Source organism: Coffea arabica, chromosome 10e (assembly GCF_036785885.1).
Source record: "Coffea arabica cultivar ET-39 chromosome 10e, Coffea Arabica ET-39 HiFi, whole genome shotgun sequence".
In the NCBI taxonomy this organism is placed as follows: Eukaryota; Viridiplantae; Streptophyta; class Magnoliopsida; order Gentianales; family Rubiaceae; genus Coffea; species Coffea arabica.
Window position 1 is genome coordinate 3,171,103 of NC_092328.1, and position 27,805 is coordinate 3,198,907.

The 27,805-nt window shown below is 37.2% G+C and overlaps 4 protein-coding genes across 7 annotated transcripts; 2 read left to right on the forward strand and 2 right to left on the reverse strand.

The window, feature by feature from the left end:
• The first annotated feature begins 350 nt into the window (after positions 1-350).
• LOC113712581 (serine carboxypeptidase 1-like) lies at positions 351-3,408 on the forward strand. The gene is made up of 8 exons (XM_027236064.2): positions 351-763; positions 853-960; positions 1,068-1,342; positions 1,575-1,817; positions 1,937-2,055; positions 2,173-2,268; positions 2,499-2,604; positions 3,016-3,408. Exons 1-8 carry the CDS (start codon positions 382-384, stop codon positions 3,157-3,159), a joined length of 1,473 nt encoding a protein of 490 aa, XP_027091865.2. The 5' UTR covers positions 351-381; the 3' UTR covers positions 3,160-3,408.
• Positions 3,409-7,071: 3,663 nt separating this feature from the next.
• LOC140015444 (serine carboxypeptidase 1-like) lies at positions 7,072-9,378 on the forward strand. Its single transcript, XM_072068027.1, has 8 exons — positions 7,072-7,444; positions 7,594-7,701; positions 7,805-8,082; positions 8,187-8,426; positions 8,530-8,648; positions 8,788-8,877; positions 9,034-9,139; positions 9,235-9,378. Exons 1-8 carry the CDS (start codon positions 7,072-7,074, stop codon positions 9,376-9,378), a joined length of 1,458 nt encoding a protein of 485 aa, XP_071924128.1.
• Positions 9,379-13,509: 4,131 nt separating this feature from the next.
• Positions 13,510-19,064, reverse strand: LOC113710964 (uroporphyrinogen-III synthase, chloroplastic-like). 4 transcript variants are annotated; one of them, XR_011822020.1, is made up of 11 exons: positions 18,799-19,064; positions 18,218-18,305; positions 17,759-17,825; positions 16,760-16,878; positions 16,501-16,596; positions 15,562-15,617; positions 14,909-14,994; positions 14,472-14,606; positions 14,291-14,370; positions 13,944-14,035; positions 13,510-13,863 (listed from the first exon to the last, which is right to left on the reverse strand). XR_011822020.1 is itself a non-coding variant. In XM_027234069.2 (10 exons), exons 1-9 carry the CDS (start codon positions 19,009-19,011, stop codon positions 13,978-13,980), a joined length of 918 nt encoding a protein of 305 aa, XP_027089870.1. In that variant the 5' UTR covers positions 19,012-19,064; the 3' UTR covers positions 13,510-13,863; positions 13,944-13,977. The 4 variants fall into 4 exon arrangements, 3 of the variants coding, with proteins under 3 accessions (XP_027089870.1, XP_027089873.1, XP_027089871.1); XM_027234069.2 differs by lacking the exon at positions 14,291-14,370; XM_027234070.2 differs by lacking the exon at positions 13,510-13,863 and having other exon boundaries at positions 14,014-14,163.
• A 2,761-nt stretch (positions 19,065-21,825) lies between these two features.
• On the reverse strand, positions 21,826-26,354 carry LOC113712280 (polyadenylate-binding protein RBP47). Its single transcript, XM_027235622.2, has 6 exons — positions 25,442-26,354; positions 23,832-24,312; positions 23,094-23,158; positions 22,892-23,022; positions 22,690-22,786; positions 21,826-22,238 (listed from the first exon to the last, which is right to left on the reverse strand). The coding sequence occupies exons 1-6, from the start codon at positions 25,862-25,864 to the stop codon at positions 22,068-22,070; spliced, it is 1,368 nt and encodes a 455-aa protein (XP_027091423.1). The 5' UTR covers positions 25,865-26,354; the 3' UTR covers positions 21,826-22,067.
• Positions 26,355-27,805: the final 1,451 nt, after the last annotated feature.

The following is a 27,805-nucleotide window of genomic DNA, read 5'->3' on the forward strand; positions in this document are numbered from 1 at the left end:
AAATATCCGGATCACCATGGCGGCATTGGGTTGTTGCACGTATTCTGAATTTGGGTCATCGTTGAATTGTTTGGCGGATCATTTGTTGCACCTATTCTGGATATGGATATGTGTGAAGTAGTCGATAAATGCAATTTTTGAATCGAAAGGAATCACTCTTTGCAAAGCTGGAATTAAACATAAGTCGACAAACCTGGATTTGGGTCATTGATCTGTCCGCCAAATCAGAGCTACACGTAAGTCGGCAAAACTGGCAGATACGAAATTTGGACAATGAAGAAGATTGGCATTGATTGATTAAACCCTATGGCGGACTATATATACTGAACATCTCAACAGAATGAATCATCCCCCTGATCATTGATATACAGAACTCAAAAGATGGAGAAGCTACAACTTAGCTTGAAACTCCTGTTTTTGGTACTTTCTCTTCTGTGCCATGATGGTAAAGCTTCTATATCATCAATTGGTGGGCTCAAAATGGAGGAATTGTTGCAAGAAGAGCCCTCTCAGAACTTCGCTTCCCCGAAATTTGGATCAGATACGTCTTTCAGCCTTTCATCAGCGTATCTTTACTCCCAAAGCGGGCGCAAAGAAAATGACAAGATTCAAAGGCTGCCTGGACAGCCTGACGGAGTAGACTTCAACCAATATTCAGGATATGTTACTGTTGATCCCAATTCAGGACGAGCTTTGTTTTACTATTTTGTCGAATCACCAAGAAACTCTTCATCTAATCCACTTGTCCTGTGGCTCAATGGAGGTACTGTTGCTAAATGTTGCCAGTTTAACTTTGTTTCTTACGAAATTTAATTAGTTTATCAAGTGCTAGGCATTCCAAGCTCTTTGCAGGTCCCGGTTGTTCTTCTCTTGGAGCCGGAGCATTGACGGAACTTGGGCCATTTAGAGTTGAAAAAGGTGGCAAGATTCTCTACAGAAATCAATATGCATGGAATGCAGGTCATTGGATTCTAGATTATTTTCAGTCTTCCCTCCATGTATAATATGATAATACACATAACAGAGATGAAGAATCTAACCAAAGTTGGACTTTAATTCTTTCTCAGATGCCAATATCATATTCTTGGAGTCTCCAGCTGGTGTTGGATTTTCATATACAAATACAACATCAGATTATGATTTCACTGGGGACGAAAGAACTGCAGTTGATACGTATACGTTTCTAGTCAATTGGCTTGAGAGGTTCCCCGAGTACAAGACTAGGGACTTTTTTATTGCAGGAGAAAGCTATGCTGGCCATTATGTACCTCAGCTAGCTCAAGTGATACTACATGCAAACACTAATACGAACCATACTAAAATCAATCTAAAAGGAATCGCTGTAAGTGATAAAGTTAAAATTGACATGCCTGTTAGTTTTTCTTTTTTATTTTTTCAGCAGAGATGGGTGAGATTTAAGAAGTAAGAAGGACACAGGAGATTAGAATCCAAAATCACTAAATTCTGGAGTTTCAATCTTCACCGTTAGACTAATGCTTCATTGGCACATGCCTATTAGTTGAAAGGATTGAAGTTGCATACTAAAATTTAATATGGATAAATCATAATTTCAGGTTGGCAATGGGTTGATTGACTACGAATCCTACAGTAGGGGATGGTTAGACTATTATTGGACTCATGCCCTTATATCAGACGAAATGTATATTGGACATGAATCCAACTGCAATTTCTCGTCTCCTGCTCCTCCATCTGATATATGTCGCCAATATCAAGACCAAGTCACAAATGCCACTAAGGACATATACTCTTACGACATTTTTGCGCCCTTGTGCAATTCCACCTCTTCATCCACTCTGGCAAGTATTTATCAATTCTTTATCTTTTCTAAATGTGCAAACGTTGTTGATCAAATCTATGGTTTCTTATTTCCCTTCTATTTTTTTTCCTGATAATTGCCTTGAAATAATATTGACAGATCTCAGTCTTTGATCCCTGCTCGCTGGATTATGCTTTCGACTACTTAAACAACCCCGCAGTTCAGATTGCTCTTCATGTGGATGCTGCCACTTTTCCTTATCCCTGGGAACTGTGCAAGTATATCACTGTTACTCTTGAAGAAGAAATGGTCATAAATTGTGCTTTTTAAGTTTTAAAGGTTTGAGCCACCAAGAATATTCACCAATGTTCTTCTTTTTTGGGCTGTGGAAATAGTCTTACCATGAATGGTAGCTGGAAAGACCGACGTTTGCCTATACTACCAATTATCACTGAGTTGATGGAATCTGGAATTCCAGTTTGGATTTACAGGCAAGTCATTAGAGATAAACAATGGCCAATCTTTAGACTGAATTTCGTCAAATAAACTCTGAAAATTGAAAAGAAAGAGTCCTGTCAACGAAACGAAAACCAAATTCTCCTACAATTCAACATCTTCAAATATTGTATAATTTAACAGGATTTAAGCATTAAATAAGACTGAATCTGAATAAAGAAAATGTTAGAAGTGAACTTAACAAAGTCAGATGATTAATTTGCAGTGGTGACACGGATGGTGCAGTGCCAGTAACGTCCTCAAGGTATGCCATCAATAAACTTGGGATATCTGTGAAAACTCCCTGGTATCCTTGGTACCTCCAGAATGAGGTAAGTGTCATATATTTCTTTTTTGATCGGCTTATTTGTTGTATAACGTATTATTTTAGAATGAGAGCCTTAAACACTTGAACATTACACGCAAACAATATCTCTGGAGTTTGTTAGTCCAATGAAGTGGCAAAAATGAACTTTTACAAGTAAAACTTGTTTCAAGAACTTACTTTGCCTAATTATTCAAGCATGTGTTAAACAAAAAAAAAAAAAGCAAGCTCTTCATTATAATGGATTGTAGTAAGATGAATTATCTAGAGCTTCCTTTATATTTTGTGTGGAATAGAAGACTTAGTGGTATAAAAATTTTTGAGAAGTTTCATCTATTAAATTATGCTTTACATTTCGCATGATACTTGCCCATCAAGAATTATGGACTTGTCTGAGATATCAATGCTGGGTTTGCAGGTTGGCGGATATGTGGTTGAGTATGAAAACTTGATGTTCGTTACCATAAGAGGATCTGGACATTTTGTTCCTAGTTACCAGCCAGCAAGAGCCCTTGCACTCTTCTCTTCATTCATAAACCAAAAACTTCTCCCATCCAAATAGACTGAAAAAAGGGGATGCTTTAGGATGACCGAAAGAAAATGCGGATAACACATATATGTTCTTGGCATATATGTCAAACTACTCGTCTGGCCTTCTTATTCATTAGCCAAAAAAATTAGTATGAGACCTGACAAATTAAATTTTGTTCGACTGTCTTGTTAGTTGAATGCAAAATCTGTGATCCAAATTACTACTATTTCGTGTTTAAATGAAAAGAGCACATGTCTCGACACCATCTTAAGATGATAATTCTAAGTACAGTATTCATGTGTTTTGCATTTTCAAATGAAAAAATTGCCCAAAACATCCCTTGCATTTTGTTAAATGAATTTCTTGGTCATTTACTTTTAAAATATTAACTTTATGTCCCTTACAAATTCAAATTTAAGTTAGTAAAACTTGGTCCCAATTTAACTACTTTTGAATCTTAAATTACCAAGTGACTCGCATGCAATCATTTTTTATATACATCAAGTCAAATTCCATATCTTTAGTGGCAAAAATGAATATAAATTGGGTCATATTCCAATTTTTTAGGGAAAGAATGCACATAATTTGGGTCAGATTATACCTTTTTAGAAACAAATAAAATGAATATAGATCGGATCATTTGTATAACTACAAATAGGATCTAACTTTTTTATCGAAATGGTCGAAAACACAAGTTGGGACTAAATATTATCGACTTGAATTCGTAATAGATATAAAATTAGCATTTTAAAAGTGAATGACGAAAAAATTCATTTGATGAAATGTGAATGATGTTTTGAACGATTTTTTTTTTTCAAATATATTGCAACAACTTTAGATACAAAAAAAACGAGTATTTGTGGTGATTATGGGGCAATTGCATGAATTTTCAAGAAATAAGTTGATTATAATGGTAATAGTTTTACAACAAAGGAGTTCTTTAAGCGTGAAATTGAGAAATGGGGTGGAATGGGTTGAGTGGTTCGAGAGGAGAATATGTAGGTGAGATGCATTTGATTCGAGTCCTCCCATTCACAATAAAAAAGTGTCTGGAGTTGAAAATGAGAAAATTAAAATGGAAAGAAAAAGAAAGGAATATGCTCAATAGGAAAAGCTGTGGAAGTGATCATGTGGAATAAATACACATTTTGTGTGTTTTAATCTCCATTAGTACACATTTTATTGGACAAAATTGAGTTATCACAACTTGTAAAACTTTGTTCATATGGTTTTCCACTTGTGTATGCATGGTTTCTTATCCTGGCCAACGATCCCTGAGGTCACAAAAGAATCGAAAACCTCCGACACGTTAGAGACCTTTGGTATGCATAAAACGATCATATATAATCCCTTGTCCTGTTGTCATTGCTCCGAATCAAATCAAACTAAAAAATCGTACGCTAGACAAGTATAGACTCCATAAGTTACAAGCACAGCAGAATTGCATGCACATTCTATAAAATTGTATTTTCTCGACGTGTTTTTTCCTAAATTGAAATTGCTAAAAACACCTAATGAAGATCCAGATGGAGACCGCCGAGTACGTACCTGCAGAAAGCAACAAGCCGAGTGCATGCTCAAAAATTTTGGTTTACCTTGGCAAACAAACATGTTGGTGAAGTTTTTAATGGATGGACTTTTAGCTTGAACAAATTCTGAAGGGGGAAAGGAAAAAAAAACATATATATACTCCATATAAGAATATCAAATTGCAGTCCTTCCATGCACTATAAATCAGAGCATTTCGAAAATGGACTTCCAAAGTCCCCACAGGATTCATCTTCCAAAGTCCTAACTTCTCATGTGGTTTAATGGAGATAATACGCATGTCTTGGTGATATAGTTTTTTCATTTCTCTTTGGTCTTTGACCATGTAAAACCTTTTTTCACTTGATCATGATTTAATCAAATCTCATTTTATTTTATAATAAGGAAAAATTGCAATTTTGATCCCCAATATTTGGCCTATGTGTCGAACTGATATCTAATATTTTGATCAAAACAAATTTGGCCCCCAAACAAACTTTGTGATTTTAGGCAAATTTAGGATAACTAACAGAAATGGAATAATGACTAACGGTCAACATCAAATTATCGTTAGTAAATAACATTGACTTTGTACCAATCTTTTGATTTTGAATATTAAGGATTTTAGCCTGAATTAAGAGAGGTTCGAGCAAAACTATATTCACTACAATTCTTGCTTTTTTGGACCGTGGAAAATTGTCTTATCGTGAATCATAGATGGAAAGACAGAGTGTTGATTGAAAGGCCAATTATCACTGAGTTCATGGAATCTAGAATTCAAGTTTGGATTTACAAGTATGTCAGGCATTACAAATGTACAATGGCCAAATCTTTAGATCAAAAATTTGCAATCAATCTGTGAACATTGGAAAGAATGAGTCCTAAGTCCTAACAACAAAAGGAAAATCAATTTACTCTTGCAATTCAACTCTTTTGGGTACGGCTTTTTTCCCCTTCTTCCACCCGCTCTTTACCTAACGTTTTCCACCAAGTCGTAAATTGTGGGAACACCAATTTCAAGCTTACAATATGGTTTTTACAACTTATTTTGATTTTTTGCATATCAAGAAATAGGACATTTCACCTAAAATTATTACTGAGAATCCTACCACTACAAAAGATATGAAGACAATTTTGAAAATAAAAACCCTAAATGCATTTTAAAAAGTAATTTGTTTCCGTTTGTCATTTTCATCTTGTCTATTGTTTTATGAGCAAATTACTCAGCTGCCTACTAAACTTTTGTAATAGAATGGTTTTGTTCATTCAATTTTTAAAAGTATGAAATTATCCACTCAACTTTCAAACGTACATAATTTAGGTCATTTCGTCTGTTTTTATCATCAGGTCTGTCTCTCGGTGATGTCTCATGATTCGTACAAACCCTTAGATGTGGTAGAATTAATGGCGAAAATACACAGAATTGCCTAAAGTATACACATCTCGGAGATGTGTGAATAACTTCATACTTATAAAGATTGAGTGGCTACAATTATACCATTCAAAAATTTAGTGGGTAATAAGGTAACTTGCTTTTGTTTTATTGTTCTACCTGAAATCACAAAAGATACAGAATCTCCGAGACGAAACAGATCCTTTGGGATGCCTACGAATTTGCAAATTCCTTGTCATGTAGTCAGTATTCCGAATCAACCAAACTGAAACGTGCAAATAGACAAAAGCATCCGTTGCGAATAAAAAACATTTGCATGCACATTTAAGGAATTGTAATATCTGGCCGTGTTTGCTTAAATTGTATTAGTTGCTTAAAACACCTAATCGAGACTGTGCGCCGGAGTATTTGAAGATAAGTTACTACACCTTCCACCATATTTCTTTTTTTTTTTTCTCACGTCCCAAAATAAGACTCACCATTTTAAAATTCATACAAAATATTAGTTGCTTTTTAATTTTATCATTTCAAAAATTAACCTTTTCAAATTTGGATGCACATTTAATCACCAACTGAATGGTTTTTATAAAATGCTATAGATGTAATTTCATTCAATGCACACATCCAGACATCAACGATTAAATGTCCCCTTAAAATGATGAATTTCCAAAAAAAAAAAAGTATAATATTGAGACGGAAGGAATCCTTTGTTGAATATATCAAGGAAAGCAGTAACAAGTTAAGATTATAGTGCATGCATGCTGACGTGCTCTACAGATGTGGTTTAACAGGGCAAAGCTAACATGTCAGCCAAAGAGATAATTGACGGACTTCTGGTTTGAACAAACTCTGACGGCTTAAAAAGAAACAAACCAGTTTATAAGCATATCTTGGTGAATAGATGTAGCAAAATGGCATCAAATTGCCGACCTTCAAAGGACTATAAATCAGATCATTTCAAAAGTAGGCTTCAGTGCACTTTCAATTCCTCGGTTACAGGAGAGTAGTAGCATAGCGTCATAATGGCCAATATCCTACTAATCTTGTCAATCCTGTTCGTGGTGATATCCCATCAGTGTTACGGGAGTCAACCACTTTCTGAATTCCTGACAGAGAAATCGTTCAAAGGTGCGTTTCACGCTGATTCTTTTAATGCATTGAGTCTAAGATCTGAATCTGATGCATCTGCCAAGGCTTTTGCTGTGCATGTTAGCCCCCAAGATGGACTCAAAGAGAAAGACAAAATTGACAGATTGCCCGGGCAACCTGATGGAGTAGACTTCAACCAGTTTTCAGGCTATGTTAAAGTAGACTGTGGAAGAGTTTTGTATTATTATTTCGTTGAATCCCCACAGGATTCATCTTCCAAACCCCTTCTCATGTGGTTTGCCGGAGGTAATGTCCCTTGACATGGTCTGTTACTTCGCTTTTGGTCTTCAACGTTACATAACCAATGTTGATCACTTGTTCATTTGTTCAGAATTCGTTTGTTTAAAATTCCATTATCAACTTTAATTATTTACATATTGTTCTTGAACATGCAGTGCCTGGTTGTTCTTCCTTTGGTGTTGGAGCATGGACGGAAATTGGGCCATTTAGAGTCAACAAAGATGGCAAAACTCTGTACCGTAACCCATATGCCTGGAATAGCGGTAAGTGCTAATTCGAACGTAGTCGCATGATATGAACCTTTCATATGTAGGTTAGTTACTGCAGAATAGTGACCAAAAGTTTGCATTTGAATACTCGTCCCAGAGGCCAATCTCATCTTTGTTGAGGCACCAGCTGGTGTTGGATTTTCATACTCAAACACGAGTGCATATTATGAACGTATTGGCGACACCCTCACTGCATACGATACATATACCTTCTTAGTCAACCGGCTCGAGAGGTTTCCAGAATACAAGAATAGAGACCTTTTTCTTGCAGGAGAAAGTTATGCAGGCCATTATGCTACTCAACTTGCTCAGCTGATACTCCGTCAAAATAAATATTCAAATCAGACTACTGCGATCAACTTAAAGGGAGTTGCAGTAAGGAGTGATTTGACAAGTTTGTCAATTTTAGTGTATAATAATAAAACTAGATATCAATCTTACTCTTTTTTTTTTTTTTCAAATGATAACTCATGTTTCAGCATGGCAATTCGTACATTGACCATGAATCAAGTTTCTACGGATCATTAGACTATGCGTGGAGACATGCCCTCATATCAGATGAGATATATAACGGAGTGAATTCCAATTGCAATTTATCTTTAGTCATTCAATCTGATAGCTGCTCTGAATATCTGAATTCCAATTGCAATGTCACTGAAGGCATCAATCCTTATGATATCTATGCATCCTTGTGCAATTCTACACCTGGAGCGGCTCCGGTACGTATAAAGTGATACATTCTCTTCGATCAGTCTCTTTTCGAGTGTGCCAAAAACTAATCTAATTTTCTTTTTTAATCACTGGCTAATTAAATGATGACAGTATTCATATGTTGGCCTGTGCTCCACCGACTATGTCTCGGATTACATGGAAAATCCTGAAGTTCAGATTGCTCTTCATGCAAATATTTCCACCGTTCCTTATCCGTGGAAAATTTGCAAGTAATGCTACTAATTGGTATAATATATTAGATTGCTAAATTTAGTACTTCAAACTTGGAGCAAGATTTTCCAAGTATTTGACTATCATTAAATTGTCCCTTGGATCGTATGTTGTCCTCTGGTATGTCTCGGAAATTAGTGATTTGAAGAATTGGACCGATGCTCCTAGGACAGTGTTGCCAATCATCACTGAGTTGATGCAAAGTGGAATTCAAGTTTGGATTTACAGGCAAGTCATTCCAGACCAAATATGCTTTTGATCAGTACTGACATTTGATGGATGGATAACTCCTGACACAACAACAGCAAAAGCATAACAAAATAGTAGTATTCCTTACCTTTTGCAAATTTAATACCTGATTAAGAGTTTTCAAATGATGTTCAGCGGGGACACTGATAGTGCTATTCCTGTAACATCTGCCAAATATGCTGTTAATAAGCTGAAGTTATCGGTGAAAACTGCTTGGTACCCATGGTACCTTCAAAATGAGGTAATTCTTCTAATCGCGTTTGCATTTCTTATAGCATCTGCTACATTTCCTCTTAAAACAAGTGGATATATACATACATATGGTTGCTTGTGCAGGTCGGAGGCTACGTTGTTGAATACCAGAACTTGACATTCGTTACCGTCAGAGGGGCCGGACTTTTTGTTCCCGACCATCAACCCGCAAGAGCCCTCGCTCTCTTCACTTCATTCATCAATGCACAGTTGCCCCCTTCCACCTAGACTTTTATTCGGGATGATGCTTCCGCCACTGTACAAGAAAGAAACTCATGCGAGCTGTCGCTTTGAATCAATGTCATCTTTTAGTTTTTATTCTTTCTTTATTTTCCTTTTCGAATAAAATTCAATATCAAGTCTGCTTTTTAAATGTCTCCCTAGCTAGTGTTGTTACAAATTATATCTCTTTCCCTGTGCATTTCTTTACGTTGTCTCTTTTTATTTTCTTTTTGAACTATTGTGAATCTTAATTATCGACATATATACTTGCAAAGAGTCATTTCCTAAGTTCTATTAGTGAACATAATAACTGCATGCATAATTTTACCGATCACAGGTCTCACAAGTTCTGGTTCAAATCAATTGAGGGCAGAAAGATGATTCAAAATGAGTTAAAATTATGAAAATTTTGCAATGATTAATCAGGCAACAAAACTTGGTCAATTTTATATGAAATTTTATATATAACTAACACAAGTAATGAAATATGTTATGAACTATGTTGATTTTTGAAATAATTTTTAAGTTAATTTTAGTGGAGTGTAATGGAGAGAAGCTCTCTCCAACGCAAGGAAGAGGAGCCTAGTCCCACTACTATATACTGCAGAGGCTATCAAACATCCGACACGAGAGCATTGCACAAGTACGTACGCTCTAATTGTCTGTGAACCTCAGATTCAAGTAGTACGTAATTTGCTTCAAGAAAGAGTCTGGTTGTCCATTTGTGAAAACTATAATGTTAAAACGGCTAAATGATGAAAGCTATGGTCCCCAAATTTCCTATTTTAGTATGCTAGCTTAATGAGATGAGGTAAATTTTGTGCCATGGAACTGAGTTGATTAGCAACTGATCTTTGCATTCGGCTATACAAGAGATCTTCTGGAGTTTAACAGAGAGAAGAACAAAAATATCACAATCGGGTTTCCTAACATGATGACAGTCCCACTAAATCAGCCAACCGGCTGAGGAAGCGAGCCGACAGGAAGAATAACCATATATAACCCACCTACAATCACTAAAAAGGATAATCCTGAATCAGGACGTGATTTACTTTTCAAATAAATTTTCTGGATTAATATCTGTAGGCGAGTGTTGCAAATTGCGACAGCAGGTTTATGTCTGTATAGCTTTCTGGGTAAACTTACCGGGGAGAATCAGATATTCTCCAAGTAATTATTCAAATTCTATGGAAGTAATCACCTATAGGTTGTGTTTGATCCATGCCAATGAAGTTAGGTCGTAAATAAGGTTGGAAGTTGCCTTGACCAGAGTCGCAAAAACTGATAGAAACTGGTCACCCTGCACTTGAAAGCACTTGTAGCTAGACATGCTATTGAATTTCAAGAACATGCAGCTGCCAACACTAGTATTGTTGACTATAATTTTCCTGTCTTGGCAGCAATATGCCTTTCTCATGATCAAAGGTGAAGCCATTCAGGCTGATAACCTTAACGAACTCATTAAGACTCGACATTCAGAAAATCCTCCAAAATTCGGAGCCATGGCTTTATCTAGATCTTGCAGTTAATTAAAACTATGGCCCCAGTGTACATTAGCCCTCAAGATGGATTGATGGAAGCTGATAATATTGATTCATTGCCAGGGCAGCCTGAAGAAGTTGATTTAAACCAATATTCCAGTTACGTAACAGTGAATCGGGAGGGCAGAAGAGCTTTATTTTATATTATTTTGTGGAATCACCTGAAGATTCTTGATCCAAGCCTCTAGTCTTGTGGCTCAATGGAGGTAAGCGGATTTTTAAACTACTTCTACCATTTGGACCTTCTTTCTGATATTCAGTTTTTTCATTACTGTCCCTTATTCTTATTCCTCCCTCCACAACACAACCCCCTTCTTTCCTTTAAATGTAACTACCAGCCTGTTATTAATCACAAGAAGAAAATGAGGCGTTGTACAAGAGATGAAAATGCGATTCAAACCAATTACAGAGATATCTTATGAGCCTAAAATGTCGGACAGGAATATAAAGCATAGTAGAGGCCAATAATCCGCAATGGACCCCGTTCATCTAAGACTACCTCCCAAGTAACTTAGGCCCAAGATACCGAAACAGATATATAGTTTATTATCTGTCCTCTCATTGATGCAGAGCTTACCACAAATATTATTGACAGCATGATATGGCAATGATCAGGGCCAGGATGTTGCTACCTGGGAATTGGAGCCATGCAAGAGCTTGGACCTTTCAGAGTCAAGAGTGACCGCAAGACCCTCTTATCGAAATGACTACAGCCGAAATAATGTTGCAAATGTCAGATTTCTAAGAGTCCCCAGCTGGTGTTGGCTTCTCATGTTCTAATAAAATCCCTTGTGCCGGGTGACAAAATCACAGCTTCAGATTCTTATGCATTTCTTGTAAACTGGTTTGAGAGATTCCCACAATACAAGAACCACGAGTTCTACATAACTAGGGAGAGCTACGATGGCCCTCAGCTTGCCCACACCAACCTTGCGATGAATAGAAAATCCCCTAAAACTTTCATTATCTCAAAGGCATTGCAGCAAGTCAATACTGCATTTTGCATTTTTGTTCCATTACTCAGTTTTTTCCATGCAAACCCACAGACGAGCATTCAGTTCATTCCATCTACAATGACAAAGGGGAGGTACGACTACTTCTGGACCCATGCTTTGAGCTCGGACGAAATCCGCATGCAAAAATTGACAATCGAACTGGGAATTATTCACCCGCATGCATGGAACAAGCAAGGGTAGAACGCGGGGAGATCGGTTTATTTAACATTGCTGCTCCAATTTGCAGGTCTTCAGAGCCAAGCAAACCCTCCGATTCAGTAAGTGTGCACTGTGCATTATTGAGCATTGTACCATGCATGCGTTTATCAACAAAACACTATCATGATTTGTAATCACATCAAATTATTTGAGAGAAATAATGAAGAATCCGGAAGAATCTAAAAATTATTATAATTTATTTTTCACTCTCTCTCAAATTTGAAGCATTTGCGCGAAATTTGCACTCCGAAGTCAGAATCGAATCCATTTGGTGGAAACTCTGCATGTTATTTGGCATTTTGAACATCGTATACTCGTAAATGTTGTCCAAATATAAACAGTGCCGTTGTTGTTTTATCCTTATTAGATTGAAGAGTGGACGAATGCTCCAAGAATTATACAGGGGCATATACCTGAACCGAGTAGAAGTGCAACCAGCTGGGATTTTTGTCACTCGATTCAATCCTCAAATGGACAAAACATTTTAAAGACATTGGCAAAGCAAGACCCTGACATCTGTTACAAATGTTAATATATATGGCAGCGGACCGATACCATTGGAGCGGCAGTCCAGATACCATTCTTCCCTTAATCGCAAATGGCATCAGAATCTGGCTATATAGGTACATCACCTGCTAATTGTTACAAATTAGTGCCATACAATAGATCTAATTGAAAATTCACATTCACTTCTCACCAAGCTCAACGCACAATACTATTTCGGAAAAGCACAAAAGCAACTGAAAATAAACCTGCTCAAATTGCATCATCCAACAAAAAATAAAATAAAATAAATAGAAGCAACCTCTTACTTCATTAACTTCTCATGAAAATAGCAGGTTGGCGGCTACGTAATTGGGCACAGAGGACTGGTTTTACTTACTGTTAGGGACGCAGAGCACGAAGTTCCAAGCCATCAACCAGAGCGCTCGCTAACTATGATTCCTTCAAGGGAAACTTCCTCCTCCCCAAAAAAAAAAATCCTCCTGAACTTCGATAGCACTGCTCATTCGACTGCCAATCCTACAGCAGTAGAGATTTATAAAGCAACATGCTGAATCAATGAGAACCGTATCCTCTATTTGCGATTGCACAAACTTGAAGCGAATTAATGGCATATATCCAGCTCATCTCCTCGTCAATGAGACACAACATGCCACGAGACTTGTATACGGAAACTAATAAATTTTTGGGGGACAAGATCGGTCAGCCAAAATATATATTATTTATTGCTCAATTTATTATTAGCAGGAGGATCAATCGTTTATATAAAGTCAAAGCTGAACGCATTGACGTATGCATGAGTGTGTTTAGATTGTAAGTTATTTGAAATATTTTTACTATAGCACTTTTTGTGATGTGATGTATGTGAGATAAAAAGGTAATTGAAAAGATAAAAAAGTGTATTGAAAATTGTAATGGTGATGTCAGCAAATATATTTGGCCAAATAATTGACTGTCCAAACAGATTTCAACCCCCAAAAAAAAAATATATTAAAACATTTACACGACAAAAAAAATACTATATACAGTTCTAAGAATTTTTCCAGCCCCCCGTGTCTCAGATCTCTAAGCTACACCCCCCTTGTCCCATAGAAAAATGGGCTTGCTCATAAGCAGAACAATCAACATTTTCCCGTTAAATTGTCCACAATCTTCTCGCTCTCTCTCTCTCTCAAGTGTTCCTAGAAGCATACAGTCCATCCTGAGTGATGCACTACTTTTACAGTCTTCACCTGCAAAGTTCATGGTCAAATCAAAATCACAGGTTTGAGCTACATATAAGGAGACCATTATATATGTCGTCTTATGTTACCTGGAAAGGTGGAAAAGCCATTCAGAAAGGACTATTAGACTCTCTGGACTTGCTCCTGAACTTTCAAAGCTTCCACAATGCTGTCAACCCAGCTGCAAGGAGGCATGAAATGAGATTGCTTAATGTAGTAGATGTTACTAGTCGATCTCTTGTTTTGAAAATAAAAGATGAAAATATTATGTGGAAGACCACAATCGAAGAGGACTTGAGAATTGGAGAACTGTTTGAAGTTGATAAAAAAAAAAAAGAGGAGGAGGATATTAGTGGAAGCCAACTTGCAGACAAGACCAATGGATCGCTAACACAATGGTGTAGTCCAGGAAAGAGTGAAAAAAGGGAGTCAATACTTGGCATAGATGAGCCTGGAAAGCTTTAAAAGTACTGGCTTCAGACCATTGCATAGCTGAGGCACTGGGGTGACTTGAACCTATATCGGAACATATTTCTGCCTTCATGCCACAATAGATACTATTACCCATAATTAAAGACGTTGCAGAAAGTAAATTCCCTTGAAAAGAAAACTATTACCCATCAAGACCAGGATCTACTGGATAGTATACATTTGTTAACCCTAGTCTTTTTGCAGCCGAAGCAGTTGTCTCGCCAATACAAGCAACAGCATTACCCCACCTCTCCAGTTCTGGAATAAGATTAATCCAAGCCCTATTGCAGAGCAGATGCAAAATGAGTATTAATAACAGCAAAAAATGCAGGTAAAAGGTAAAGCACTGACTGCAAAAGTAGATAAAGTCTTGCATTCATCTCATGTAATATACGTCATTAAAGTGATATTACCACAAAGCCAGAACTAACTGTTGATCTATTGTCCAGACCAACTGATCCAGAGCAGTCAATGCCAGTAATAGAACATTTTTTTTCCTTTTACACACATGAACTGACATACACAACATTGTAAGAGAAAGAACCTTCTGCTCTGCGGTAATTTAAAAGGGCAAAAGTTTTACCGCAGAGCAGAAGGTGATGCCACAGCAACAACAGGAGCCGCAAGTGCCTGTCTCAAAACCATCTGATCAACTTGATCCACAGGTACCTACATATTTGGTAGAGCTCAGAGTCAGCAATATGAAGCAGGCAAACACAAAAAGAAAAGGATATTTGGCAATTGGCATGACTTGAGCAAATGGAGACTACGCATGCAACAACCTGCTATTCCCCAGGTAGTAAGGAACTGGGAAGTTATAAACATACTGAATAGCTCCCATGATAAAAATCCTAACTATCCAAAACTCATTTCCCCAGACAACAGTTAAATGAACATGGAAATCCAAGCCCTTGGAACCAGCACAGAAAATTATTGTATTATGAAATTTTAAAATCAAAGTGAATGACACAGCCAAACTGAATCCTTAACTCCATAGACGTGAACAAGTTGTATCCCTAGTTCCAGGCAACAAAATATTGAGATGCATGCCAATCCCACCCAAAAAAAAAATCATCTAAACAAAAGCACATAAGAAGGAACACAATGCAAAAACAGTAGCAGACAACTGTCACTATTGAATTCCCATCATGATATCTACAAACAGCAAATCATACATTGCCATCAATGCATGAAAGCAAAGACGAGAATTTATTGATAATTTCACACCATATTTACCGTTGTGTATGTATTAAGCCGAATGACCTCAAATCCACGCTCCGAGAGACCTTCCTCTGGAAATTATTACAAAACAAATCTACTTAGTATTGCTTTTATTATATATAATCACATATGGAAACAAAGAGCAAAAGGAACATGCTCTGCAAGGATGAAGGTAACTGCAAAAACAGATAAATGGTATCAAAATGCTGGGAAAGAAAAGCTCAAGGAAATGGCTAAACTCCACCGAAATAGAATCCCTTTATGTAGAGATAACCTTCAGCATCATTCATGATTCGACAGAGAATCACCATATTGCAAAATGAGCCATAACTTGAATACATAAAGTTTCTAAAACTACTTAGTATTGCATCTCTTCATTTATGTTGTCCATCTCTCCATATTCTCCTCTAATAAAAGTAGAGAAAAAAATCTTCAGCAATTTATTGCACAGCCTCTCATTATCTTCAAAGATGCAGAAGAAATAGAACTGAAGTCGCTACATAAGAAATATCCAACTCCAAATCCTTTCAGTTAATAAGATTAGCTTAATCTTAATTAATATAGATCAGTTCCAGGAAAATGGAAAGTAAAACATAACGTACTGATGATTATGCCTGTAGAGACAGCAAAACGGAAAAATGGCATTACATAGGCCACCAATATGGCAGGTGATGAAGCGATGATTGAGATGAGTTTCTTAAGTGCTTGTAGATGTTATTTATACTAATCTACAATGTGCTTAGATGAAATAGAGTAAGTTTGGTATCCAGTAAGTGGAAAAGAAAACCAAGATGCCTGTTCACTCAAAGCACTTCTAGTGCATACATGTCAACTTATTTGGTGTCTTTTCACTTTCTATCATATCAAAGGATAATATAATACACCTGTGCATATAGATACTTGTCTGTGTGTATGTGTGTGCGCAGAATCTTTGTAGATGAAAGTAACACATACCAATATCACTGCTAGCTTTTGCTGAAGCAGGATATAGGACACTACATCTTTCATTTCCATGCTTTGGAAGCTCTGAAGCCAAAATTTTGCCGGTAGCTGAAAATTACAATTGAATTCAAGTTTTCAGGTTTTCAGCAAGCAAAGGTGGCTGCCCATTTTGGTGAGGAAATAGACACACAAGCAACAAGCAGTAACAATATACAGAAAAATATTTTCTGTGGCATACTGTCCAAGGTTGAGAAATACTTTAACCGCAAACCTTTTGATGGTGCAAAAGCAACATGCAGGTACTGTTTTGATTGTTGTGCAACTTTTTCAAATATACTAGCTGTACCACCACCAACGACACCAACCTTAACATTTGGGGTACCTGCTGCTCTGTAACAGAAATTTGTTACAAGTTTATTGACCAGCTATCTTAAAAGATCACGATCAAGAGTAGCAGAAATAAATGGCTAACTCATGCGCATTACTTAATTTGAAGAGGGTAATTCTTCTGTCAAGTCAATTTTCTAGTGGATTTCCTGTCCACTAGGTGACTTTGTCTTGTTATTATAATTTCCTCTAGCAGAAAACTGACATGCTTGAGTGAAATCTTCACCCTAAAGGCGATTCTAAGATATGCCAACAGAAAATAAGAAGTCTGCTGTAACAAAACTGCAAGTTCTGCTGTGACTGTCTTTTAAAATGCTTCATTTTGGAATAATTCCAATTACCCTCTTTCTCCAGTGGGCATAAAGTTCTGCAGACACAATCCTGACTCTCATATATTTTAGAATTGGCTATTGGATTCAATTCACATTTATCCCACTATTACTAACCTTATGCAATAGGTTATAAAGCGATCGAGACATATGCATAACCAAAACTCTCCTCTGATTCTCAGCTTTAAATTAAAGGGGAACCAAACATAAAAAGTTCAGCATTCAAAAATGCAGTTATAACCTAGGCCAAGGCAAAACTAGCATTGCATGGTCATGAAACGGGATCACAGGACTTCGGAAATGTGGTTAAAACATAATTTTTGCTTATTTACTTTCATAAACTCAAATGGCAAAAAAAAAAATGTATCATGAGAATCTTCAAATTTCATTTGTCATCAGATACATTCTTTGGAGAACCATCTTTGTAGGTTACCAGATAGGGCCAGAAGCAATACTTTTCCAAAGAATGCAGAAGTACTTATCAATTAAGAGATGGATCATGTTCAAAGATAACCTACGTCTTCCCACTTCAGCTACAGTCAGGAAAAACTTACTTCCAAGCATCAAGGAAAACTGTTCCTGCTTCCGGTGAAGTTACGATGACCCAGTCAAAAGCAGTCTCTGTTGGCACAAGGAATAAGAAAGGCATGGACTTGGGATCAATAAAGAATCAATACTAGATTTTACTCTTTCTTATTATGAAATCAAAGTGTGAAAATAAACTAGGGTGAAGCACACAACGGAAGTAAATACCAGAGCAATCAGGCATATCAAACACTATCGAGTATAACAGTTAAGCAATCAACACTCAAGCAGCAGGCTGATGGATGATGCACACAGCTTTAGCTAACACTCCCGTCGCCCTATTTCCAAAATCTTTCCCTCCCTCTCCATTCGTAGTAACCATGATTATCACATGAACAAATAAATTTGATCACGTAGACATTCCCAGTAAACTAGGCAATTGGGTGAGTTTCAAACTAATCCAAACCACGAATGGGGAATGAACTCACCACTTAACAAACACGACAGCCTGTTTGAATCAGGTAACAGCTCATGCTGGATAAGAGGAAGCTCTAGACAATCAATTCCATGTTTCCCCTGCAGCACATGATGAAAATTCCATCTTAATCCCGGGTTTTCTAATTTATGAATCCAATCAGGATACTACCTTCAGCATACTATACTTATGATGGTGTTAGAAAGGCACTAAAGGAATGCCAGTACACTTGCAGTATACATTTGGTGGAAAATGATGCTCGATAGCGTTTTGTTTTTTTTTCCCAACAAACAGCTGACTTTCCACTCATTTCTACAGAAGCAACAGTAAGACAGTAAAACAAAGCCACATTTCAGCTTAGTATATGATCAAAAACCTAAAATGCAGGAAACGACGCCCATAATACAGCATTAAAACTCGTAATTCAGGTCTACATACTTTACACTGAAACCAACGGCCACATCGTTCCTGGAGGCAACCAGAAGATTTACGAGTAACTACATCAAATGCAAAATGCTAATACACATACATTAACATAATTGCTGCTACAGAGAGAGAGAGAGAGAGAGAGAGAGAGAGCGAGTGGTTACATACCAGAGCATTTATGAGCTTCGCGTTTTTGCCACGCTCTCTAGTGACCACGACTTTCGGCTGCGACGTTGAGGAAGCAGACGACGCCGAATTAACTGAAGACGAAGCACGCAGGCACGTTATCCTGCGAAATTGCAGAGAGGAGGACGACGACGACGACGGAGCAAGAGGAGGAGGAAGATGAAGAGAGGAGGAGGTGAGAGAAAGCCAAGGCATTATTGTGGTAAACGTGGAGCTAGGAAAATCGGGCGAAAGAGCCAGCTGCAACCCCCCTACCAAATTTTTTATATTTATATAATACTGCTACTGCCATATTTATCCTAGTCCTGACCCACCTCAGTCTCACTCAATTTAATTCCTAGTGCCTTGACAATTGAAAAACGAACAACTTTGGGCAAATGTCCAATTTGGTCCTAAAACTTCATCTCACCAATATTTATAAGTCTTTCGAAATTTTTTTGCTTTTATTTCTGTAACAATCTTCAATCGCTCAATATAGTAGTGTTCAATATCAATAATAACGTTGTCTAAAAAAATTAATGTGTATGCGTCACACCATACGATTAGGAATCATAAGTATTATTTTTATCTGTTTTTCTCAATTAATATGTATGATGCGTCACAAATCATAAATATCATAAATCGCTCAAATACTAGTACTAGTAGGAGTGTTTGGATAGCAATTTTTTTTCAAATAATATTTTGTTTACATCAAAATATATTTTGCAATCCATCTTTTTATCTCACATATATCACATCACAAGAAGCATCACAATAATTATTACAAATAATATTCTATCCAAACAAATTATTTGAAATCATAAATATTCTTTTCATTGCCTTTCTCCTACTAGTTGAGTTAAAGTTAAGTTTATTGGAACGGGTAAATAATTTCTCAGTCGAGCAACTATTGACAGAGTAAAATGGTGCAGAAACTCAAAGTATAGGGGGCCAAATGGTTGGGATCAAAAGTTTGGGGACTAAATCTATCTTGGTAAATTAGTGGATGACTGGATTCGCTATTTCCGCAAGAAAAATTGATTAATGAAGCTTGGTTGATTGAATGATGACCTAATCCAGATATTTTGGAATAAAAGTGGTCTGACTTCGACGTATTAGTGGTAAGTTGGCCCCCCAATGGGTCGAAGGGTCACCGCGGCCCACCTCGTGAAATGATGGCTCCTGCTCCTTTATTAGGAAACGAAGTGGAATCGCGATGCTTCCCAGAAGGGTTGATCTGGGCCGTCCATCGGATCGGGAGGATAATAAAAGGAGTTGTTGGGGGAGTGATCTGACGGTGAGATCTGGGACTGGGTTCCCGTCGGGTGCGCGTCAACGTTGCTGATTGATTGTTGTGGTGCAACCCAACTCCCAACATCGCAACCAAGCTCATGCACAATCTGCTGATGTGTGCCCTCTGATGAGGCAGGCCCGTACAAGCTGGAACGTGCTTGTGCCTTGTGAAAGATGAAATGATAGTGGTATTTGAATTGAGTACGATTCAATAAAATGTACTTCGAAATTGATTCTCTAATTATTCAGATAATAATTAAGATTGAATAGCATTTATGTGTTTACCAAATATTTAAATTCCACTTGATTAGCATAAATTAAAATTTATGATATTTTGATAAAATTAATATCTGAAATTTAAAATCTAAAATCTGAAATTTGAATTTTTTTTAAATTATTGAGTCGTTAAACACTAAAACTCTAATATCTGAATTCTTTAAGTTTTGAAACCCTAATATTCAAGCATATTCTGCATTAAGTAGTAAGTGAACCTCTATCACAAAATTTTTTTTTTTTTTAATAAGATGTTATATTTTTTGTTGTCAGACAAGTCTAAAGCTTTTAGACACTAGATTGAATGATCAAACAAGATCTAATACATGTAAAAACTTCAAGTTACACGAACTCGAATCGAGTTTAGTTCAATAAAAAAAAACTCATTTAAACTTGGATTAGTAAATAAATAAATTAAATTTAAATACAATTTTAACCTTATTAAACTAGGCGACTTGAGTGTTGGATTTGATTAAACTTATTTATACACCTACTTGTACTTCCATTTTTGGTAAAATTCATACTCTCTACTTTAACGGGAAGATTATCCGATTTGGCATTATAGCCTTCCAAAATGCAACCTTTAAAACGTACTCCCTCCCTTTTTTTATAACTGACGTTTAAGGTTTTGCACACCAATTAAGAAAAGTTTTTCATTGTTTAAATCTATACACTACTTTCCTTTTGTACCCTCATTAATTGTCCAATTCACCCATGTTTTCTCTCACTAGAGTATTAAATGATGCTGTTTTACTAGGCCAAAAGCAATGCAAACTAACTCCCACCAATTATGAAAAGAGAGATAAAAGGGTAAAATTGTGAAAAAATAATTAATGCTGCATGGAGATAATAAAACGACAGATAAAAGTACTTAAGAGCAAATTTCTTAAATGTCAATTATAAAAAAAAGGGAGGGAGTATTTTTGTGCTTGATCTCCTAATGGAGCTCACACTTTGACAATGGTGCATGAGAAATGGGACCTTTATCAAATCTCAAGAGCCCTCAAATGAAGATATGCACACGCAGGGGCTGTCAACAAATGCTTAACAAGAATGTCTAGTGCTCTAGTTGTCACTCAATTGGGCCTGACAACGTTGTACCACTAGCCTTGACACCAACGTGGTATGTGCATCAATGGTAATCGGCCATCACTTCTTGTACATTTATTATTTTTTTCTTTTCCTCCAGTCCACAGAACACCGACCTCGGCCGGAGTTAACTTTTCCGAATGGGAGGAGCATTCTGCGAGCCATTAAGGTTTTTTTATAACCTAGCAAGTGTGGCGCATTTACCAGAAGGAACTGAACACTACTCCAATTCATAATTGACCAAACTCCTCAACGAATGTATATATAGCATATAGCAACGTGAACACCACAGAATTCGAATACATCCCTGCCTCTTTATCGTCATCATCAGAGGTGCCAGAGCAGCAAGTGCTCGGAATAATAACAAATAAAGAATTAAGTGCTCACAATCCATATCAATGTTATTTATTCAAATTAAGAAGTTCCAATATTATGCTCACACTTCTAAACAAATGTTTAATCAAGCCCCTAGAGAACAACTACCTGATTTCTAGTCAAAATTCAGTTCCCCTCTCAGATTTCGGAGGGAATAACAGGGTTCCAAATTCCCACACGCTCAACAGAGAGACAAAAGCACCCATGTGCCTCATCTGCTGAATCGCTGTGAGCTCGGCCGTCTAGCTTACTTGTTGCTGGTGGGTTCCGTACATGGGATAGGCTCCATAAGCAGCTGCTGCTGCTGCATACATCCCTGGGTCATGAGGTGGTGGCATCGCATACCCATAGCCATCGTAAAAGTGACCTCCATAGTATGCCCCCGTCCACTGGTTTCCAAATTCAGCTCTTAACTGCAAAATAACAATTCATCAATTATGAAATAGTTGCAGCCAACAACAAAGCAGATGAAACAGCATTCAGACTGCCAACTACTCAAGATGCAGCCTAACAGAATATTTCTCCACCAGTACAAGTTAGTAATGGCAGGAACCAAAAGGAGAAAATGAAAGGAGAAAACAAAAATGAGCAAATGGCTAATCGAGGTCATTTCATATACACAATTGTAGAACTGTTACTAGCCGACCTTTTGCTGCCACTAAATCACTCCAATGACGACATATTAGAAGCAGATGACACACTAGAAAAACAGTTAAGCATGCATATCCTGATTGTCCGGATTTTTCACAAATTTTTCATGAAAAGCGAAGGTGCCCTGTAATAGAACGAATTAATTTTTTCAATCTCAATTATTGAAAGAAACAATGTGCACAGGAATGAACTGATATAAGAGAAAGTTGCTACCTGCTTATTTGCTGGATTACGCCCCCAAGAGAGCCTCACAGTTTGCTTTCCAATCGTGGTACCATTCAACTTCTGCAGTGCCTCCTCGGCATCATTTCTGTCCAAAAAATGGCCACATTCATTCCATCGTACCTGAACTACCAGCGGAAAATCTCTGTATAAAATTTGAAATATAATGAATTAGATTGGACCAGAAACATACCGATTAGCAAATTGTACAAATCCACATCCTTTTCCAACTGGAATCTTCACCGAAACTATTTCCCCATACTGCAAGAACGGTTGCCTCAGATCCTCATCACTGACATTTGGATCAAGCCCTCCAACGAATATCTACAACCATAATATATTAGCCAAAGGAAGTGGGGGAAAAGAAAAGGAAAAGTATAAAGGCTGAAATCAACTGTTGTATTAGGAGAATCTCCATCAGATTGAGAGCCCTGGCCTGATGAACTATTAATGTATCCACCTGTCAAAACCAATCCAAAACAATTAGAACTTGTTGAGCAAAAATTTCAGAGCCGATGCAACTGCAATAGATCAAAAATGTCCATGGTCAAACTAGAAAACAAAAGGGTTTGAGATATCCCATTACACAAGCATCTGTCTCATTTCAAACTAAACCAATCACCCAAGAACTCGATGTAGAATGATATCCAATTGACCAAGCCATGTATTAAGGCTTTGAAATGAGAAGACAGGCAAAATCACTTGGCATAAAATCTTTCATCCTAGGGCGGCTTCACAACCAAAAATGACATCAAATGTTCTCTTTGATTCCAAATTTCATGGTCATATAAAGTCACATGCTTCTGCAACTTAAGTTGCAGATTGTCGTGCATCTATTTGCATAATGGAATAGGAAAAAGTAACCTTAACAGAATTCCCTTCTATATCTTTGTCTGTATCTGTAATTTAACATAAAGGTAATCATTGTAGGCTGAGATAAACATAGAAGTTCTTATCAATAGTTACTTCAACCTTGGATCAACATAAATGTAATCCGTAACCCAAAAGCATTGTAGAAGAGCACAATAAATAGAAAACACCTGACAGGAAAAGCTTGAATATCTAGTCAACAAACTTGATCGCATTGATACACAGCATCAAATCCAATCATCAGCAAAATCAATGGAAGTTACCTTGTGAAGAATACTGCTGTTGGTATCCAGATGATTTCCTGGGGGTTGCAGCACCAATACGCATGGGCCTGCTTGAACAATAGATGCCATTCATTTCAGTCATAGCCTGTGATCTCTCATTATCATCTCCAAACCTTACAAAACCATAACCCTTTGAACGTCCAGTATTTGCATCAATGACAACTTTAGCAGCTTTAACAGAAGGATATCTACTGGCAAAAGTATCATGCAATAAGCTATCAGTAACATCTGCAGCTAAATCTCCTACAAAGATAGAAAGATCAGAACCATTATTCGAACGCTTGTCGCCCGTGCTAAATGTAGCCCAATTCAGACGAAAAGGTTGTTCTGTGTTAGGCATGATAATGCATGGATATGCTTGCAGGACTTTCTCAGCTGCAGCATGCGAAAAGAACTCCACAAATCCATATCCCTCAGAGAAACCGGTTTGCTTATTGCGAATGACCTTTATAGAGGCAACCTGCAAGAAGATTACATAAATTGGGGGAAGATGTACAACAATTATACATGTAAGCACATGAACAAGTTACTAATGATGAAACATCAAGAATATATTTTGCACACCCTAAAGCCATATTTTAGTTGTAGAATTGGAAACATGTTTGAAGATGATAACAAACTATGCGAAGCAAAATCACAAATTTAAGGTTCCTGACACGATTGCGTCTTAAACTCTCCAGGAGCAACGTCACACAAATATGCTGGATTCTAACAAAATTTGGACAAGACAAGTGCTTTGGAAAGAGATATTCTATCACATTTTCGCTCACATGCTTCATGCATGGTGATTGCTATATTCATTTAAATTACTGAATGCTTAATTATCACCATTCTTAATTTGTCTTTCTGAATAAGTAAATCTTGTAAAATTTGCCAGTTTTAGAGGTGCCTGAGCCTCTACTTCCACAGCACTTTGTTCAAACACACTGAACCATCTAGCTGGAACAATTAAAGCAATTAATGAAAAGTAATTCATTACTAAAAAATGTGATATGAAATATTTTATCTCAGTATATAGATGTACAAAACTAAAATTGCTACCTAAAAGTGTATACTTAAAAAAAATGCCAGCTTGGCACGGAAAAAGGGAGCTCTGGTAAAGATTTGATTTGGTCAATTGAATGAGCTGTCCTTGTTTGTAGAAAAATCCCAGCTTTGAACCAAGAAAGAAACCTAGAGTTAAAAATTCATCTAGTCATTCAATCTGACAAACTTAGAAACTACATTACATATTACCTCAAAAATTTTAGTTTCTCTAAGAAATAATACCAAACATGGGCACTAATATCCAGCTGTGCGCATCAAATCATCAGCATTCAATTCTCCTTTCTCATAAGAACTAAGCTGTTTCTCGCGACAAACTACATCACCATGGATTCATACTCTCTTTCAAAATAAGATTTAGTGTAAACAACAAATAACGAAGACGAAAATCATTCTTTAAATTCATCGACAAAAAAATCTACCAACCGACATTGTAGGCATAGCGCGCGTGAAATCTTAAGCCATGTTTACCAAACAGACGTTGAAAACAATTAAAGCCCAGGAAAGGCATGTGAATATTGAACAAGGTAATGTTCAGATTAGACCTCGCCAGTGGAAGCAAAGCAGCTGCGAAGGTAGTCCTCGTCCATCCAATTATGGAGATCACCGACCCAGATCGTTCTATTCTCACCATTAGATCCTCCACCTCCTCCTCCTTGCTGCTGCTGTTGCTGCTGAGGAGGCCCTTGAGGCTGCGGAGGAGGAGGATGGTGGAGGTGGTGGTGATGGTACGGCATGTAGTGAGGCGGGTAATGTGGGGCTGGCATCATATGATGCGGCATTACCATCGCGGCCGCTGGATACTGCATCGCCACCCACTGCTGCTGGGGTGCAGCCGCCACCGCTGGTGTCACCGCCGCAGGAGTAGCAGCCACCCCCTGCTGCGGCGGCTGGCTATTGCTGTTATTATTATTGTTGATGTTACTATTATTAGTATTTTGTGATTCCGAACCGCTGTTGGCTTGCATCTTCTTCTACAGTGGAAGAAAAGGAACACAAACACACGCACTAAAAAACACACTTTCTTCCTCCTCTATTCAAACCCTAATACTGTATTACTACCCCGAAAAAAAAAAAGAATAGTGTGTATGAAAATAGATGCTTTTTAATTTATTTCAGATTGACGGAGAGATAAGCTTCGAATACGTACAGGATGAATCTGGGCTCTGAGAGAAAAAAACAACAGGAGGGTGGAGGCTAAAGAGAAGATTTTAAGTGAGGACGGCGGATCCGTGGGAGAAGCCCTGGAGCAACGCGTATGGTACGATAGCCGTTGGATGAAACGGTGGTTTTTAATTAGATCCGTTGGATTATTGGATGATGTGTATACTTGATAGGGTAGGGGGTACCCAAAAAAAGAGAGAGAAAGAAAGAACCCGGATGGGATAGATATGTAGGAGTAGTTAAAAAGTGGGGGTATGCTGCTGTTTTTGGGCTTGGTCGGCGCTCGGCCGCCAGATTTGGGAGAAGTTAGAGAGAGAAAGGGAATGAGAGATTTTCTCAGGGCTTTTTGGTTAGTGTGGATGATTATTGTTGGTTATTATTTGTTTTTTGTTGGGGCAGGAATAGGTTACCCTTTTAGGTCTGGGTTTGGGCTTTCGGATTTTGGAAAATGGGGAATGCTGATGTATGATAGATAACTGAGCTGATACGGCCTGCGCTACCGTATTCGTAGTACTGCTTAATTCCACTACTATAAAGGGAAGTGACTTATTATTGTGTCTTTACCTTGGTTTTTGGTGTTGCTAATGATAACATGGCCACCTTTTAGTCCAACCAAAACAAAAAAAAAATGTCTATCTAAGACTTTTTTTTTTTTTTTTTCAATTGTCATTCCTATTTCTACTCCTACTCTAATTGGAGGAGACTCAACTGAGCCTACGGAAAACCGATGTAGATAGAACCACCATCCGACCAGACGGGTGCACCACGCACCCGTCTGGATTTAAAGCAGAACCACAAGAGTGGCATTCTAGTGAGCCTTAAGGACTCGGTGGTGGCCACCAGCCCAAGAGCTGGTGGTTTGTCTATCGAAGACTCGTTAAGGTATATTTGTGTCCATTATTCATTAGACACCTATTAAAAAAATTCAAAATATTTATTTTTGTCCTTTCTACATTATCATACAAGTGAAAATGTTCTGCCTGCCATGCACTTCGTAGTTCATACAAGGAAACAATACCTAGATTAATCCAATGTAAGACTTGTAAAATGATGCAATAATTAGTACCTAATGACCAATCAAGTTATTTTTAAGCAATAAAAGATATTTTCTTGGAGAGGGTACTGCAAGGAAATGGCATCTTACAGTAGGTAAAGAAATTTATAATTGTATTTTAGTTTTTCAATATGTTTTAGCGCTAGATTATATGTTCAGTCGTGATGGAAATGGGATAATGAAACTTATAAAACCATGGTAACTATGTCATGTATAGAAGTCAGGTCCGAGGATCACTAGAGTGGCATACAAATTAAACTTTAAACTTTAAGAATGTGCCTACACACTCTATTATTGTGAATCGAATAAAATTAGATCATGATTATAAAATATTTTTGTCAATAGTTAAAACATGTTAGTACTATTTTTGGGCATGTATTGGTTATACGTTTATAAAGATTAAAAAGAAAATGCTATATTATGTAAATAATGACTGGGGTTCCATATGAATTAAGTATTTTTAGAGGTATTTTTCAAATACTATATTGTAGTATTGTATATCAAAAACTTGACACTACTATATATTTTAGGGGATTTTTAAAATTTTAAAATTTTATTGGAATTATTTTAAAATTTTGTTAAAAAAATCTTACCACAACCATCCATCAAACCTCTTCTCCTCCCTCTATCACTGCTATCACCCCTTCCCATCCTCTCTTTTCCACCGCCATCATCCCTTCCCACCTCTCTT

What these genes read in the sequence shown, in the direction of transcription:
- LOC113712581 (XM_027236064.2), top strand. Translation starts at nt 382, where the DNA reads ATGGAGAAGCTACAACTTAGCTTGAAACTCCTGTTTTTGGTACTTTCT. An exon ending in CCACCTCTTCATCCACTCTG is followed by an intron (nt 1,818 to 1,936) that starts GCAAGTATTTAT and finishes TAATATTGACAG; the next exon opens with ATCTCAGTCTTTGATCCCTG. An exon ending in TATCCCTGGGAACTGTGCAA is followed by an intron (nt 2,056 to 2,172) that starts GTATATCACTGT and finishes CTGTGGAAATAG; the next exon opens with TCTTACCATGAATGGTAGCT.
- LOC140015444 (XM_072068027.1), top strand. Translation starts at nt 7,072, where the DNA reads ATGGCCAATATCCTACTAATCTTGTCAATCCTGTTCGTGGTGATATCC. An exon ending in CCCATATGCCTGGAATAGCG is followed by an intron (nt 7,702 to 7,804) that starts GTAAGTGCTAAT and finishes TACTCGTCCCAG; the next exon opens with AGGCCAATCTCATCTTTGTT. An exon ending in TATCCGTGGAAAATTTGCAA is followed by an intron (nt 8,649 to 8,787) that starts GTAATGCTACTA and finishes CTCGGAAATTAG; the next exon opens with TGATTTGAAGAATTGGACCG.
- LOC113710964 (XM_027234069.2), bottom strand. Translation starts at nt 19,011, where the DNA reads ATGCCTTGGCTTTCTCTCACCTCCTCCTCTCTTCATCTTCCTCCTCCT. An exon ending in GCTGTCGTGTTTGTTAAGTG is followed by an intron (nt 17,826 to 18,217) that starts GTGAGTTCATTC and finishes TTGTGCCAACAG; the next exon opens with AGACTGCTTTTGACTGGGTC. An exon ending in GTAGATCCTGGTCTTGATGG is followed by an intron (nt 14,036 to 14,471) that starts GTAATAGTTTTC and finishes GCCTCCTTGCAG; the next exon opens with CTGGGTTGACAGCATTGTGG.
- LOC113712280 (XM_027235622.2), bottom strand. Translation starts at nt 25,864, where the DNA reads ATGCAAGCCAACAGCGGTTCGGAATCACAAAATACTAATAATAGTAAC. An exon ending in GCTTTGCTTCCACTGGCGAG is followed by an intron (nt 24,313 to 25,441) that starts GTCTAATCTGAA and finishes ATCTTCTTGCAG; the next exon opens with GTTGCCTCTATAAAGGTCAT. An exon ending in GTAATCCAGCAAATAAGCAG is followed by an intron (nt 22,239 to 22,689) that starts GTAGCAACTTTC and finishes GTTATTTTGCAG; the next exon opens with TTAAGAGCTGAATTTGGAAA.